The 19,040-nt window shown below is 33.7% G+C and overlaps 1 protein-coding gene across 2 annotated transcripts in view; it reads left to right on the top strand.

Annotated features, from left to right (window-relative positions):
• The window catches only part of LOC149796462 (uncharacterized), a 59,235-nt gene that overhangs the window by 23,576 nt on the left and 16,619 nt on the right, over positions 1–19,040 (top strand). Inside the window, exons 1-2 of one of the 2 annotated variants that reach the window (XM_089961166.1) lie at positions 652–1,133; positions 15,122–15,361. In XM_089961166.1, coding sequence (XP_089817292.1) covers positions 888–1,133; positions 15,122–15,361 — 486 coding nt within the window. In that variant the 5' untranslated portion in view covers positions 652–887. Of the gene's footprint in view, positions 1–651; positions 1,134–15,121; positions 15,362–19,040 lie in introns of those variants that run through there. The other variant, XM_089961167.1, reaches the window with a different exon arrangement.

The following is a 19,040-nucleotide window of genomic DNA, read 5'->3' as shown; positions in this document are numbered from 1 at the left end:
GATTTTCGCTGCAGAGAATATAAAGTCCAATTGCCACTCAGTACAGGGCAGGATCAGATCAAGTGTTTGGCGATGGGGGGGGGGGGGTCCCAAAAGGGCCCAGAATTTCCCCGAGAGGGCACTAAAGCAACAGTAAATGTATCAGTTTACTCAGTGTGCATAATTAATACCCAATACACGTGCACAAGAATAAGTCAAATGTGAAGAGACCAAAGCCTCTGTGTGTGTGTGTGTGTGCGCGCGCGCGCGCGCGAGCGTATGTTTTTTATAAGTCCCCCGCCCCTCATCCTCCTCTGATCTGACACTACAGCATATGGGACAGCTTCTCAATGCACGTTTATTTTCTCTAAATACGGCCCAAGGAGAAACAAGGATTAATCAATATATGTTGATAGAAGGGCTGAGAATGTGCTCAAATTATGGGCAGGTGTGCAAGATGACAGGAAAAGTTAAAATCTCTCAGTACTACTTAAATAGAGAATATGAAACGACTGGATTATCTTGCGATATGGCAGTTTACAGTTTACTGCAAAACATAATGGGATAAGAATAGTTAAATACAGGATCTTCCTATTGCTCTTAGATATAAGAATAGCCAGGTTTTCCGGTCTAATGCTAATTTCACAGGGCGCCTATTCAAGGCCGTTGTGCAGTAATCATCCAACATACCGATTTGTGAACCAAATGGCGACTGTTATAGAAAATTTTAAAGCTTAAAAATTAAAGAGATCAATTTTGGAGCAATCATCATACGACGTCATCATGTGTGATCTTTTCGGGAACGTAAAAAAACCACTGGAAGTGGGTCCATTAAGTAGTGAAGTAGCAATCAACGATAGTTTATTGAAAGTGTTAGTTAATGAAGTGAATTTTTAGGAGTCCAGTTCATGGCGCACTACACTACAACCGTTTGTGAGGTTTCATACGATACAGATTGGTACAAGGATAATTATTATTTTACGCCTTATCGGATTTCATTTTTGCTACCTCGGACGGGCACTTTCGACTATCGAACGGGGAATATTTCGCAAGGGGATGAACCCAACATTCACTACTTGCCGTCTTTCACTTATTACGAATATCTTCATTCTCAGTGTGACGTAAGAGATGCCGCATGTAAACACCAAGCGTTGGTAAGTAGATTTTCCCCAAGATTTCAAATTAACCCGCTCTTTTGTTTTGATGTTTGAACGGTGTAAATGCTAATTTAACCCTCCTTCGTGTAGATAATTTATTTTCGCATATTTTTCATGTGTTGTAGGGATATAGACAGCGAAATGTTATATTTGTCACCTAAATATTTTGACAGTAACACTGCTGTTCAGGACCAACCAATTAATTTTGGGGTTTGTGGCTGTTTTTTTTTTTTGTAAAAATTCTTGCTTTGACTTACGGCACATTTAAAAAAAAAATGATATCCATCACATTAACTAAGAAACTGAGCTAAATCCCACTCCAAATCAAAAAGTCCCTTCCCCCCATTAAATAGTCAGTGGCATATCCGTTTCAGAACTCCTGTTATTTGCATCTCCACTCGTATTCGTACACCGATTGGTGGCCCAGGTTTCATTCTACTAATAAACAGTACCCCTTTGATAGCATTTGAAATCCTCGTACCATCTGGGAAGTTTTTAAAGGGAAGTGCAGACACTAAATAAGATATATTTGAGCTGTTCCAAGTGTTATGTATATTTGATTTAATTATATTTGATTTAATATATATTTATTTTAATTTAATTGTTTGTCAGTTTTTAAACAAAATTATTTTTCATTATGTGATATTGTAATGTAAATTTATTCACTAGAGATGATAATTTTTTAGAAAATTGTTTGACCTTGACTGTTAATTTATAAACTCCAGGTGTTGCTCTAAATCCTGACCTTGTTTCAGAATTTGTAGCAACCTTCATGAACAAGTTCTATTTTATTTTAAAATGATTGGTTGTTTCCAAAGTCATGATGGGACCTTGTCTTTAAGATATAAAAATGTTATTTTATTTTTTATTTCTTATAGGGAAAATGATTGGTTTTCATCAGGGTCGCACAGGATAAATGTGATCTGTAACAAGTATTTGCTTCTATAAACTACCAGAAGATGATCACATGACCCTTGTTTACGTTTTAAAAAGCCCATATAACCCATGTTTTGGAGAATTAATCAGTAGAAGCTGGGCTGTTAAAATGTTGTATATTGTGCTGTTTGGAATTATTTCAAATTACATGGTTTGGAGTTATTTCAAATTACTTGGATTCAAAAGGATTAATTCTGTTAATTTTCAGAAAATACGTGTGCTCATGTAATATTGTGGAATAAGGACATTTTTTTAAAAATAATATTTTATTCAGCAATCAGAAACCGGAGTGATAATTTTGATTTCTACAAGGAACTGTAGACTTCAACACTACAGATTGTAGCATACGTCATCGTCTTCCATCTGGATTCTTCGTTGGGTTTCGAACGTGAAATCAGTAGAACATTTTGTTATTATGACTACTAAAATTGTATTCCTGGATTATTTTTGGATTATTTTTGGATTTGATTCTATAAAACCATAAGTTCATATTTTGTTTCATTTTTATAGAATTTGTCTAGGGAAATAAATTATTGTAATTTTAAAAACTTGTTGTTTTCACTCTTTCTTGTGTTACTGTTTATTTGAGCCTAAGCAAATGACATAAAGCAAGCATCAATGTTATATTCAATATGATGGCAAAACCTGATTATAACCTATATGTTAAATATCTTTTATAAGATACTTCATTCTTTTCAGATGATGTAATAATTTAATTGTATAGATTGTGTTTTTGGTATCTTTTATAAGAAATAAGATAATTTATTATTTTGAAATTTTCAGTAAATACAGCTATTAACATGGTTTGTGCTAAAAATCATTAAATTTTGAGGTTCCATTGAAAATTCATTGAATTTTGAAAGAGTTGTTATCCATGGAAATTCTTTGAAACTTCTTGAAATCACCGTTGCTTCTTGAATATTAAAAATTAAAACTAAATTAAATGTATCGCTTTTTAGATACAGAATTTTGTATCTATTAATTTTTTTAATAATTACGAAGAAAAGGAGATAAAAGTGTGTGGATCAAATCACTCACAACACAGGTAGTTACCAGGTTGAGCGGTGATCCTTTACTGTAGTGGTGTGATAATTAGTTGTAGTTTTCTTTACCTTTAAAAAAAAGAATCTATTCACGCAGTAATAGATAAAAAAATTCAGTTTTCTTTTTTAAAAACACTCATTGAAAATGATTGGAAGTACTTGAAAGATCCTTCAAAAGTCCTTAAAAAGCAACTTATTGTGTAAGTTTGATCTGGAATTAAATATATCTCTCCTAATATAAAAGATATGTTTTTCATCTTTTGTACAATGTATCATGTTTTATATTGATTGGTTTCTTGGTTTTATAGATACTTTTAACACATTTACTGGTTTTATCATGCTGATGAAATGAGATTCAAAGACACAAAGAGTCAGCCAATCCAGATTGACCTAAATATAAAATTGAACCGATGACACCTAGATTATGATGTCAACACTGACAACTGAGATAGCACAGATCCCATCCCATATTGTACAAAGCAACTGAGATAGCACAGTTCCCATCCCATAGTGTACAAAGATATACTTTTGATGAGCATTCAACAGTACTAGGACCCTCCTAATTCTTTGGTTTCCTATCAGCGGGAGTGAATTGTGTTCATTATTATTCAGCGTTTGTTATCCATGGCAGCTATTTGCTTATCAGCATTCTATTAAGAGTTATTTCCCTTTCAGTAGGGCAGAATACCATTTCTTTCATTGAGAAAATTTGATTTCAAAAGTTTAGCTTCATCAGATATTTATATGACTTTAAGACATATTATGTACAATACATGTACTATTTACATAGTTGTTAATACAAATTATAATTCATATCCGAAGACCATATCCCCCCCAAAAAGAGAGAAAATGCAAAAGTTTCCTTTTTGTCACCATATCTGTTTGGAAAGAGAGGCAGTTCTAAAAAAAAAATTGCGTCCAATCAGGTAATATTGATCAAGGGTCTACTGGGAATAGGACCAGGTCCTATTATTTGTGGAGATTTGTTTTAGATCAATTGTGTATCAAATTTTTCATTAACAAATTGCTAAAATTAGGAATTCACTTATCTATGATTTTTTTTTTAACATGATGCATAATGGGATAGATGGTGTATTTGTGTTGATATTGGAGTAAGTTTTAGCCAGTGTTCATGGATAGGAAAGTCCTTGAAAGGAGACAAAATCATGATTGTTCAGTCTTCAATCAGAACAATTTTAAGAGCAAAGTATATTGCAATTAAGTTTGGTTGTGAATAGTTTCATTTTGCATGTACAGAACATAGGAAAAAGCAAAACATAATTTCTCAGGTATTTAAAAAGTTTTTGTAATTTTGTTTTAAAAATATCTCAGTGACCCATTCTTGATCCTCAGTGGAAGCTATGCTTTCTACTTTTTTCTAGGTATCACAATTTTGTACCCACACCAATCATAATTAGTTAGTGGCACTCAGGTAAAGTATCAAGGTATTTCACAGTAAGGCCAAAAACAATATGTGTGTGTCCTATTGCACTGGTTTTAAAATTGGGGTAGGCAGGTATGATTTTTGTTTTTGTTTTAAAATAGCACTGTGTATATTATAATAATTAATATATATAATGTACTAAACATTTTAAGAACTGGGCTAAACAAGCTCATTTAAATGCAGAAATCAATTTCAGGGGAATTTTTAAAAAAAGATTTAACATTATTTTTTTAAAAATTTAATTATTATATATACTATAATGATTAGTATATACAGTGTACTAAGTACCTCAATTACTAGGCTAAGTCAGTTTAATTATTTGCAAAATTAATTTAGGGAATTTTTATTTTATTTTATTTTTAAACCGGGTTTGGGGGAGGGTGCTGGGGTAAGCAATGAAAAACAGGGACAGTTAGCCAACCGGAAACACACATATTTTTTGTGTGCCTAATATTTGCATGTAAATGTCAGGTTGGTGAAAATGTTTTTCTCACCACCCATTGGCAGTCATGTCAGAAAATTGAAATAAAAGAGTGGTGGAGAACAACTTCTAGGTCTCACTTCAACAAATTTTGCTTATGTAGAGGTTGATGGTCATCTGTGGGGATGGGGCAGTTTACTAAATAATCAGTTAATCATTTACCATGTGTAATAAAATTGATTATCAATAATTTTAAAAAGTTACGTCGTCAGCATTGCAATAGGCCTTTCACTGCCACTAATATAACATTTACATTGAAAAGTTAGTATGGCAATTGTCGTATCTCAGCTACATAAGTCTGACTTGAGACAATTGTTTAAATTTGTTTGAACAATTGGTACATACAATAGCATTTCATTTCTGTTTGCATTGCCTTACAGGAAGAAAAGACAATGACATTTATCTTTGCCGAAAAACAAAATCAGTGTTTCCTAATGCACTGGTTTAAAATTAGGGTAGGTTGGTCATCTTCGCTAGCCAAGGTTCCAGTTCATTAAGCCTATCTACACCTTGGCAGATCATTCAGATATTTTGGTGCTTCAGGTCTGTGAATTTCGTTTGTTGCAGCAGCAAGCTGCATCCAGTCAAGTTGTTCAAAATTTGAACACTGTTCCTACAAGATCAAGACAAGTGGAGCACACAACTGGAATGCATCCTTTTCCTCAAATACACATGTAATGGCTTCACTATGGTATACAGTCATACTTTTGATGATACACTTACAAAACATGACATTTTGAAGCCTGTTGCCTCCACCATTTACATACTGTTGGTTTGTTGGCACTTCATACTAAGGGAGACAACTCTTAAAATCAAATAGATGTCACTAGGATGAAGCTATGAAATATCTACGATCCACAAAAAAGGTGTAGATGGGATTAACATGTCGGAACTTTGGTTAGTGAAGTTGTAGGTAGGTATTGTTCTTAAAAAAAATATCAATTATAACGACTGGCATATGTAATGCAGAGATGTTCCTGGGATTTCATCATGAGGGGGATTCCCCCCCATCAAAAAAGTAAAGAGGGAGTCAAACAAAAATGAGGGGTAGGAGGAAAGTCCATTGTTCAATATTTACATAACTCTTTAATATCCATCTAGCTTTCTTTCTGCTCCACTCTGTAAGACCTCTGTTGAAATAAAATTCTTTAACAGATGTTGCCTCAAGTTTAATAATTATTAATATGTTGATAGTTTCAGAGCTTGATCTGTTCCTGACATGTTTCAGACAAATGAAACTTGGTTTCCTTACTCAAGAAATTTGTCAGGGGTTCAGCATCTGTGGACTAATTTGAGCAAAATGTCTAATATCCAACCATACCCAAAAATTGCATCAGCTGCTTTTGACTGAATTCAGATACAGCATTCACCATAATTCCTATAGGTTTAACTTGATTGTGTCACACAATATGTTTTAAAAATGTAACACAAGCATGGCAGAACTTTTACTCAAATTGTCAAATTTGCATCACTGAGTCTATCAAAAGTTTCTGAATGGTTTCCAGGTGATCTTTCCAAATGTCATTGTTGATGATGACATCATCTATGTCAGTATCATAATTATTTAGACCAGATGTAATCATGTTCATTAAACACTGGAAAGTACAAGGCAAACCTTTCATCCCATATGGCATCACTTTATATTGATAAAGTTCATCTGAAGTTATGAATGCCAAAATTTCCTTTGCCCTTTTCTGTGAGTGGAATTTGCCATAGTCCTTTCAAAAGGTCAAATTTGGTGACATATTTTGCTTTTCCAGTTTTGTCAGTGCAGTCATAGGTTCTTGACAATGGAAATGAATTTGTTTTGGTGACACAGTTTACTTTTCTTTAGTTTGTGCACATATGGAAAAAGTTATGTGGTTTTGGCACAAGGATATATGATGAATTCCAGTTACTTTTTCTGGGTTCTTTGAAATCATTGTCCAGTAAATATATAATTTCTTTTCTCAAACATTCCTGTTCAAGAGGATTCATCGTGTATGGATGCTGTTTCACAGGTGTAGAATTTCAGTGTCATAATAGATTTCATTTATTCAAATCGGGAAGTCTGAAAACAAGTGCTTATATTCAAATAAGAGCTGTTTTAGTTGACCCTTTTCTTGTAGCTGCAGATGTGACATTTTTTGGTTCAGATTATTCAGTATATCTGAATTCTGAATGTTTGGTTACGCCAAAGTTGCTACAGTTTGATTGAATTCCATCACTTAAATCCTCTCAGCATGGGCCTCAGATTGTGGGTTCAAACCCAGGCAAGTCATACCAAAGACTTATAAGAATTGTACAAACAGCAGCCTTGCTAATCACTCAGCATTAAGAGGTTAGTATTAAGACTGGTCTGCCTGATGTCAGGATAATGTGACTGGATGGGACATCATGCTACATGTCTGCAGCATGATGCCCCAGTGCTAGACATCACTATAAACTGCTACACTGCAGACAACATAGCAATATGAGAGAATATTTGTAACATATTGCTGCTTTTAAATTGTTTTTTGTTTGGGGGGGGGGTTTGAACTAATTTTAATTATGCAATAATTGCTATTACTGAATGTACTCCTCCCACCCCACTCTGATCTCTTGGCATACTGTCATCTGTGAAAAAGATAACTGTTTCTGTGCAGTTGTGGCAAATGCATGAGTAGACAGTGTCTTATTGACGATTCTCCCCTTTGTGGAGGTATGTATTCACACTGATTTTTCAACACAAAAAGTAATAAGCTACATAATAGTGATGGGTAATTACTGATTAAATTAAAATTAGTTCCTCACACCCCCCAACAAAAAAAGGTCACTAGAGCTCTCCCTTACAGTTCAGCCCTAGCAAGGTTACTAAGGAAAAAGGATGGCATCCTTATTGGCTTGATCTTTTTCCATCTTGTGTCAGTTCCTGTAGGTGCTAGGCTGAACCGTTTTTCAGAGATCTGCTCAGGTATCAAGGATGATGAATGGGTATCTGTCATACAGGTAGAAGGATGATACCAGCTTCAGTTTGGAGATCTTCCTCTTCTAGTTAGGTCCTCTATATGTTTCCAACAGTTGAATCTGGTGTGATTAAAGCAAAAAATACACTCCCTTCTTTAGAAGCTGCATTTGAGAGGGTTTTCAGTGACAGTCTCCAGCCTTCTACTCCTGAATTCTCTTAGTATGAAAGAAAGGGGGAAAGTTGCAACAAATATTTGACCTTTCCTTCTTAGACAAATTTATGCAGGTTCTTCTACCCAGACTAGAGTCAGAACTATCTTCATGGCAAGATTTCACCTATGTGGGCATGAATTTTCTCATGAACAGAAGATTAGTCAATGTCCCTTGTGCTAGAGTAGACAAGATCATCTGTTGGAGGTACTGATATCCAAGACCATGTTGTCGGTTTCACTATATCTATCTTGTCTGTGGACCTGGAACACTGATTTTGATATGGTTCCCCTAGTCAGATTGCACTTGTGTCCTGTATGGTTTGTCATCTGGACAGTTTCAAACTATACAGGGACTATGTGACTGCTCAGATTTCTTTTGTTATAGATTTTTTTGGTCAATGAATTATGACCAGTTTCTGGTCAGAGTCCCAGTGTTTTCACTCCAGAATCCAGAAGGGCTAATATTTGGGTTCATAGTCCCAGGAAGCATTTGCCATCCAGATCAACAAAATTGGGCAGTGTTCGTAGCCCTTCAGGGGTATGCCAACAAAATATGAAATCACTTTGTAATGGTTTCCTCTGCCAACACATTGGGAGTGACATAGACCAAGCAGAAAGGGTCATACATGCCTTTGGAACTTCTTTTGCTGGGCAGCTTTGGAAGGGATTGTTGGCCAGGGGGTCTGGAGCAGAACCTCATCTGGAGGGGTGAAGCCCCAGAAGCTGCTGCATTTTCATTATTTTCATGGCAGAATTTAACTAACTGTAAAGAAAACTTACTATAGGAAATATTCCTGTTGTTACACACTCATCTGAAGAGGGGGAATGTGTCAGATCTGTATCCCATGGATCCTCCACTGGTTATACACTTAATGCAGTTCAAAGTCAAAAGAGGCAGTAACACTCACAAAATGTGCAGGAGCACATCTTCAGATGCTGACTCTTGTAAATACCAAGATTCATAGAAATCCATCAAAATCTCTAGCGACTGGTTTTGTTTGACAAGGTTCTGGCAGACACTGCATTTAGTAAGAAGACAAGAAAAGCTAATAATTTATGAAGTTTTATTGCAATCTATAAAAAAAAAATATGCAGGACTTGTTGCATTAATATCGTGTGCTGGATGGGATATTAGTCAGCTGGTTTGTCAGACATAATGATTCTTAATATATGACTACCTCTGTATAGGGGTGAGGGTGATAAAATGCCAGACATGTACATTTTGTTCAGCACACATTACATGTGTTTGATTGCTTTATTAGGCCCTTCAAACAGGACCTGATGTAAATAAAAAAGGAGTTCATATTTGTATGATGGCCAAGAAGGAGGGAAAACTCTGAGATATGTTTTATAAATGAACTTGTAGGGAAAACTCTGAGATATGTTTTATAAATGAACTTGTAGGGTTGTGACAAAGAATACTATACATATTTTGGAATGGAAACCATTTCTCAGCTGTGGCCTCATATTACCATGTATCATACAGATATCAACAGTGTAATGGCATGAAACTAAATGTGGATAAATTGAATATGTTTGTGTATGTTTGTATAGTAAATAGTTTTCTTTTATATTTATGTGGTCAGTTTTAATATGCCACTGTAGCTGGTAATTCAGAAAAGCACAGAGGTTCAGGCAGTTCTTATAAACATAGTATTGATTGATGTCACTCAGTTCAGATATATGTATTGTAAACAAGAAACATCATCTTGGCATTTATGCAACAAAGTAAAAGTTGCTCTTCATCTTGGAGAAGAAAAGGTCAGTTGAAGCAATTTAGATCATTTGCTAGGCAGGCTGAACACATAATCTTTGATGGTTCATAAAATAACATTGTATGGTATGTACCTTGTTCTCCTTCAAAATTAAAATAACATTGTTTGGTATGTACCTTGTTCTCCAATCATATTAAAATAATACTGTATGGTATGTACCTTATTCTCCAATCATATTAAAATAATATTGTATGGTATGTACCTTGTTCTTCTTTCATATTAAAATAATATTGTATGGTATGTACCTTGTTCTCCTTTCATATTAAAATAACATTGTATGGTACGGACCTTGTTCTCCAATCATATTAAAATAACATTGTATGGTATGTACCTTGTTCTCCAATCATATTAAAATAATATTGTATGGTATGTACCTTGTTCTCCAATCATATTAAAATAACATTGTATGGTATGTACCTTGTTCTCCAATCATATTAAAGAGGAATAATTAGATTTACTGGTAATTCATATACGCATCTTTTAACCATCTGTGTTCCATAGTACTGACCTTAAAGAACTATCTGAGGTCACTGTTTACTTGTTTACAATTTAATATAGAATTTGTATAAAATGTATAGCACTTTAGAAAACTGTTTTGCAGTAAATTTGTTGCTTCCAGATTCTTTGTTATTTCAGAATTTAGTACATGTAGTGATTGATGACATGTAGAGTTAACATTGGTCCTTGTGCATGCTAGAAAGGTAACACAATTACTTGATATTCAATTAAGTTTTATGTGGCTGACAATGTCATGTATTTTATAGCTAATGGAAAAAATTATAATGGAAAGCATTATAGGTTTCTTATGTTACTTGTTTAGGCTGAAAAAAACATTAACAAAAGAAAGAGTGAAAACAACAAGCTTTGAAAAAATTAACAAATAATTTATTTCCCTGGATAAACACTGTACAAAAATTTAAAAAGAACTTATGGTTTTAAGAATCAAATCCAAAAATAATCCAAGAATAAGCCATGAATTGAATTTTAGAAGTCCTAGTAATTAAATGTTCTAATGAATTCAAGTTCAAGTCCCGATGAAAAAATCAAAATGGAAGGCGATGACATGAACTGTAGTCAGTATAGAACTGATGTGTACAGTCCTTTTTAAATCCACAAACAATAATATTCTGGTGTTTGAAATTCCAAATAAAATTTAAATAAATGCCTTTGTCCAATAATTATGTATGAGCACTCAAATATTTCCAGGAAAAAGAATTAATCTTCTAGAATCCAAATAATTAAAATGCAACTCCCAAACTGGTCACAGACATACACTTTCCAGTGTAAAGAAAAAGTCCCAACTGAGAAATATCTCTGTAGACAAAGGTTATACAGGAACTTGAAATGCAAAACAGAATTCCCAGATGAGTGTCAACACTCCAGAATTTTCTAAAAGCAGGTAGTCCCAGTAGGACTTTGACAGAAACCAATCATTTTACTCTTAAAATAAAATGTTGTTTACTTTCTGTCACTGATTTCTAAATCAAGGTCAGAAACTAGGTCTACTTTAGGTGTTTACAACTGAAGAGTCAAGGCCAAACTATTTTCAGAAAAAATATAGAGTTCCTAGTAAACAAAACTAATATATTTTGACATGTAGTGAAATTAAAAATAAAAAGTTTTTAAAACTTACAAACAATTATATTAAATCAAATATAAATTAAATATATGTAACAATTTGTTCTGATTTTCAGTGAATCATATTTATAATTATGTTCCATTTCTTTTTGACCAACAGACTAAATTCAGCTTTAAAAGTTTTCAATTGCCAAAGAGCCTAGTTAGTAGAAAATCCAACTCCTAATCCAAGGGTCATAGGATTAGGACCTGATCAGGCAAGCAAAAGGTTGACCTTGGTGTGTCCCTGGTAAAGGTGCCTTACTCCCATTTTTTTGGCATGGTATAGCCAAAAGTGAGTTAAAAAATGCTGTTAAAGCTAACAAAAAACAATGACCTCAGTGTGTCCCCAGGAAAGGCACCTTCCTTCCATTTTCTTGGCATGATATAGCCAATAGTGAGTTAAAAATGCCATTAAAACTAACGCAAAACAATGACCTCTGTTTGTTCCTGGGAAAGCCATTTTCCTTCAGTTTTCTTGGCATGATGTAGCCTATAGTGAGTTAAAAATGCCATTAAAGCTAACAAAACACAATCGTGTATTTTGTCACTATAAGTAGGACACCTAATCAGTTGGATAATCTATCCTAATAAAGTACTGCCAAGACCAAAATAATGTGTCTTATGCAAACAAATTTTATCTTACAACCTTGTTTTTTATATTCAACATAGTACCTTCTCTGGCCTTAAGAAGTGAAAGCTTTATTTTGTTCAGAACATGCCCACTAATATCCCTTACAGATTACACCAATTTTCTTTTAACCTAATGACTATACATATATGATGTCTCACTACCACTTGACTTTGTTCAATTAAATCAGTGCCAGAAATGAATCTAAGCTAAGGCTTTGTTTATGATACCATTGGTGAGCACATAGTATGATAGCCACATGAGAATTATCCATATACTGGTCAGTTTTTAAATACACAATGCTGGTACACTGTATGTTGAATATGAAATAATAAATATTGCTTTTTGCCATGGATAGTGGAAGATTACAGCCCTCATTCTCCTTGATTGTCTGCAGCATTTGACACAGTAGACCATGATATATTATTTCACCTTCTCCAGCATGTATGGTATTCATGATAATTCATTATTATTATCAAGTCCTACTTAGTCAATAAGACACAGATTGTGTCCATAAATGGAAAACATTCCAGCTCAGTTTATGTTTTGGTGTTCGACAAGGTTCTGTTCTTAGCCCCATTATCTTCAATCTATACACTCATTTGCTCTCAAGTATCATAGATTGACTTCTGGTGTCTCACCAATTGTACATAGATGACACTCAAATATACAAATCTAGCTACCCAGCTAAAGTTGATGCTACCATCCAAGGTGTAGAGAGGTGTATTTTCGGTGTCAAATCATGGAAAACAAGCTGCAGATGAATGATGATAAGACTAAAACCAACCATCCTGATCACCACCCAAAGACTTTCTCATTTACATCGTTTACCTCAAACAATAAGTATCAGCAATGTCATAATTAAATTCACATAGTCAGTATAAAACCTAGGTGTCACTATTGAAAGTACTCAGAAAACTATATACCATTCACTATAATTTGGGGTTGTGTGATAAATCATTGACTTTTTGAAGTTTGAAGTTGATCATCCAAAATATGTGTCAAAAACCACTTATATGATAACAAATTTGACATTAGTAAATTCATTTTTAAAATAGACATGTATGTAACTGATTTGCTTTTGTCCATAAGTTAATAAAAAACATATTTGCTCAAATACATTTACTTACAACAGTGACTAATAATTTTTTCCTTGTTTTTTGTTCTTCTTGCTATTATTATTATTTAGTTAGATTTAAAGTTGAATTGTGTGGGAAAAACGTATCAGATGACAATAACTATATTATTCTTGTAACTAAATATTATATATACTGTACATGCAAAAGATGAAAATCTGCTTCAGTGAATTTATTGGGATGAAAATGCTGCCTAAAATGGCACTACTGTATGATATTGAAAGGTAATTGCTAAATATAAAAATTAGGATGCATTTAAAGAAAGCTGGACACAATGGAAAGGTATAATTATTGATGACTTAAAGAATATGGATATTAGTAGTGTATCAATAAGAACAGTTGTAATTAAAAAAAATCTCCTTTCTCTCTCTTTCTGTCTCTCTCTGTGTCTCTACTGACGTTTACGTTGTTTATACAGCTGATTATATTGATATCTTCCCAGAAAGACTCTTGGAAGAGTTTTATTTTGAACTGAAGAAGCAAAGGTTTCCCATCTGGGGCATAGGAAAGAAAATGATTTTAAACTCTAATGATGCCTTGTTACTACTTTGAAGGAATAGAAATTATGTTAGGATGCTTGATAAATAGATGGACGTTCCAGATTTCATTTTGTTTTATTGATCTTGAAGCGCTGATAAAAATTACCAGGTTCAGATTTTCTCATTGATCATTAGTTTTCTCTAATCTTTTCAGTGATCAATAATAGTATGTAAATTATGTTTGCATCATATAATGGCAGAGCAGTGGAATTTTCTAAAATCATTTGAGAGATGATAATGCCTCATACTAAAAGGAATGGATATACAGCAGTCTGGAAATGAAAGACTAATTGGCATCATGATAGGCAATACAATTTGCTGGAAAATACAAGTTGAAATGGTCCTTAAGAAAGTTTATTCACTGCTTTATCTCTTGCACAAGCTAAAATATTGTCTCCCTCAAGAACAGAGAAAGATATTCTGCAATGCATATATCATGCCACACTTAGAATATTGTTGTTCTGTCCGGGGTAATGGTGGTATAGAAAATCAGGAAAGATTACTGAAATTTCAAAAAAGAGCAGCTAGAGTTAGTCTTGATGCCGATTTAGATACATCATCAACAAATCTTTTTAAACCCCTAAAGTGGCTTCCATTTCAACAGAGAACTCAGGTTCAGAAGGGTCTACAAATCCTTACAGGGTTTGGCTCCTGATCATCTTAAATGTAATTTTAAATCTGTTAAAAATGTACATATGTATGAACTAAGATCCATCTCAAACAACAAGTTATATTTACCTAAACCAAATTCAGAGTTTTATAAGAAGAGTTTTGCTTTTCCTGGTGCCAAACTATGGAATTCCATACCACATTATATAAAGTCAGCTAACACATGCCAAACGTTTAAAACAACATCACAGAAACAATCATTTTTATGATTTTGTTTTTATTAAGTACTACTACTTCTACAAAATTGTGATCATGTATTCACCTATAATGTTTTACAAGTGTTCGCTACCACTGTTTTATGAATCCTGTGTGTACTCATCCTTAAAGCCTTGTATTATTATTATTATTTCCAAAGATTGAAAATATACATTCGAGAGCAATATGGAAAATGACTTTAAAATGTTTCCTTTAAAGCACAATTAGTTTAAAAATTAGAAAGTAATTATTCCCCAAAACACAAAAGTATCCTAATACCATGACACCACTTTACTTTCAGTTGGCACCATATTGGCATTGTTGTTCAGAGGTGCTGTTAATTTTAATACACACATACTGTATATACGTATCTCCTTCACAGGGATATGCAGGATCTGGAAATAACCTGGTCCTGAAAGATGTCCCTCGATCCAAAAGCTGGCACGGTCCCCTAAAGTCTGCCACCCAGAATGATTCTCGCAGTATGCCAATTGTACGAAGAGAACAGGCATGGTCTGGTTTCCATACAGATGAGGAAGATCCAACAGGTGAACAGGTGGATGAAAGCCAAGAGAAACTTGAGTGGTCAGATGCACTTAATAAGTGGATACCAGACAGTAAGGTACAGCCATTTTGCATATTAATTTTAAAAGCATAACAAATGGGTCACAGAAATCAACAAAATAAGTTTTACAGACTTTGAGGGAGAGTCTGTTCAGATAATTTAAATGAACAGACAACTAGTACCAAAAAAATAAGTGTTATCTTTTGCAAATTACTGAACCTATGCAACTGTTTGTTCACATGTATGAAGTAGAAGTTGTATTTTCCAAAAATTTGTTTTGTGTTTTATTAAATCTTGTAGTGACTACAATAAATGCCTTATATGTATTACTTCTGTAAGTAAACAGATCTACATGATATAATTATCTAACCTGACAGTGAGAAACTGTGTGCATCAAAATGAGACAATTTTGCTTGGATATTAAATTATTTCCTTATCCAGTAATGCCAAACATATTTCTTTTAGTTCAGTCATGTGGTCAGATATGGGGAGATCCTCTCTCTCTCTCTCTCTCTCTCTCTCTCTCTCTCTCTCTCTATATATATATATATATATATATATATATATATATATATATATATATATATATATATATATATATATATATATTGTATGGCCTACTGTTTGGAAATAGAAAATTATTTGTAGAGCTCATTTTATTCACTCTGAGTTATTCAATGAAGTTGATTTAATGTGGCCTACTCTAGGATTATGGGTAGCCTTACCCACTGTGACTGATGCTTTCTTTCATGTTGTGTGTGATGTCATTGCACATTTCAGCATAAGCAGTGTTAAATGAAACACATGACTTCACTCCCTAACCTACTGACACTGTTGTGTTTTGAAGAAAAAGGATTTTCACTAATTCATGATAAAACAAAGAGAATTTTTTTTACCACCACTGTTTGTGTGCATAGCATGTAGTCTGTATAAACTTTAAAGAGTGCTGTGTAGAGCCCTTGTGAAAGTAGCCTCAGGGCAGTTTATTCAGTTGATTATCATTTGGTAAGATGGTCAGTGATAATCAACCACCATTTCAGACTGGACAAGAATAGCCTTTCTAACAAGTTCTTTGAACACTGGCGTGGGAGAGTCAGTTATGCTAATTTGCATAGTTTGCATAGGTAAAGTACACTAAATGGAACAACCCAAGTCATTTTTAAATTTGGTAAATCAAGATGTGTTGAAGAACAAATTTTATTATATGTCATTGCCTTAAATTAAATTTAAGATTTGCTATTTTGTGATCAGCGGCAATGTTTCTTTGAGATTGGATAGTACTCCATGTATACAATGCAAAACATGATTGTTTTGGTTATCAGAATAATTAGTACTGTTATTAGTACCCCTACCTCCTTCATTGACAGTTGAGGTTATGTCATATTTGCTATCAGAATAATGTACAGGCTTGATTCACTTTAAAAAGGCATTGCAAAATGCAGCTGTGATTCAGAGAAGAATGAGTCACCTACAAATCTAACAAAACTGAATTTCAGATAGAGTTTGACTTTGTGAAGTGCAGCAGCAAGGGGGGGGGGTGCAGTTCATTTCTTTGTACACAGTTTAATGTCCATATTGACATTTTTTGTTTGTTTGTTTTTGTTTCATTTTGGAGTTTACAACATTTGTCAACAAAGCATTACCACCCAGCAATACCACCCAGCAGTACCACCCAGCACTACCACCAAGCACTACCACCCAGCAATACCACGCAGCACTACCACCCAGCAATATCACCCAGCAATACCACCCAGCACTACCACCCAGCAATACCACCCAGTACTACCACCCAGCAATATCACCCATGAGCAATACCACCCAGCAGTACCACCCAGCAGTTCCACCCAGCAATACCACTCAGCAGTACCACCCAGCATGTATAATTCTCTCTCACAGCACTACAGATCCAGATAGATCATATTCTGTTCTAAGAAAAATTCAACAAAATATTAGGGAACAACAATACCTTCCAGTCTCTGTTGAGTGTGAAGATGAATGTAAATGAATGTTTGCATTACCTTCAACCTGTTCTCCCACCAAACTATTGAGAGCACCAAAGACTTGTATCTAGTTTAGAAACTATTCCACTATTCAATGGATTTTAAAAACTGAAACTGAAAAATATATTTTATTTAATGTGTTATGACTCTGTGGTCCTAAAATACGTAACAGAAAAAGCAAAACCACAAGTATATTAAAATCAACAAATAATTTTCTAAGTTATAAACTTCAAAATAATACTAAATGTTCGAGCACAAGTCCAAAAGTATAGAATAATCTGAATGAAGTCCAGGAGTCTTGAATGTGCTAATGTATCAATAGTCTTGAATTAGTTCATATACCAACAGTCTTGATGTTTCATATTAATTATAATCCAAAATGTTGTTGAATGAATTCACAATAATCCCAAAATATTGTTTTAGTCCAAAATGTCAATGAGCAGTTTGTAATTCCAATGAATAATTTTGATAAATAATTCCCCTCAAATTATATCTGAACATCACTAAAAGTGATTCCACAAAGGCTGATATTAAAATAGGAATTAATAATTTTGTTTAGTTTATTTTACATCAGCACTTAATCCTATGTTGCAATAGCGTTCTTTTAAAACCTTGATCATCTTAATGGAAAATCACACCTGCAAGGCAAACAAAAAACTGTTTCCAGTCAGCACACTGTCCTATTTATTTGGTGCTAACCCAAGCACTTTTCCCCAAGCTAAAAAGTTTGTTTTAAAGAAATAAATAATAAAAATTTAGCTGTTTTTTTTTTCTTCAAAGTACTTGAAGCACTTAGTGCATTATATATACTAATCATTGTAACGTATATGATGTCTAAATTTTTTTAAACAAAACCAATATTTTTAAAAATCCCCCCAAATTGATTGAGTCTGGTTTTGCCTAGTACTTGAAGTGCTTTGCATGTTATATATACTAATCATTATAATATATAAAATGTTTAAAAGAAACTCACCTTCCTACCTTACCTAATTTTAAATCCAGTGCAGTAGGCCCAAAGTCCAACCCTCAGTTACAGACAAAAGTCAAATCTATTGTACCCTTAGGACTCAAACAAGATGAGGCATAGGTCACATGACTGATTAGTCTTTAGAAAGGCAAAGGATACAAGATGTGACACAGGAAGGGTGGGTGGGCATGTGATTCCAAAGGGTTTGTGGCAAAATCTTGTGATTAAATCACATTTTGTACATACATTATGACCAGAACCTTTTCAAAAGAAGTGAGGACCTACAGATGTGCTCTTGAAAGGTTTTTTTATCTGAAAGTTCTTCAAAAGTTAGAATAATCATTAATGTACAGCACTGTCATTTTATATCAAGAGAAATTAAAATTATCCAGTATTATCTTATACTACATTTTGTGAACTATTTTTATGTGTTAATTTATTTACTGACTGCATCAGATTGTATTATTACATTATGTTATAGTCATTCTGATTGACTGATGTTTCTAAAATACATTTGATGTGGCCAGAAGATTAACTTCATTGACTGTAAGCAGTTTTTCCCCCATGTGTTATAACTGACATGTCAGAGTTAAATATTGAGTTTTCCCCCATGTGTAATAACTGTCATGTCAGAGTTAAATATTGATATTTCTGTAATTATGTTTCTGTTCAGCCTCAGTTTTTAAGCTGCTGAGCTCATAATTTTATCACAATTATTTTTAAAATGGGCAGAAAAAATATTGTATTGTGCTAGCCCTTTTTAAAATGG

This window comes from Sinohyriopsis cumingii, chromosome 6 (assembly GCF_028554795.1).
Source record: "Sinohyriopsis cumingii isolate HCF-2022 chromosome 6, ASM2855479v2, whole genome shotgun sequence".
NCBI lineage: Eukaryota > Metazoa > Mollusca > Bivalvia > Unionida > Unionidae > Sinohyriopsis > Sinohyriopsis cumingii.
This window is presented reverse-complemented; position numbering and strand designations above follow the sequence as displayed.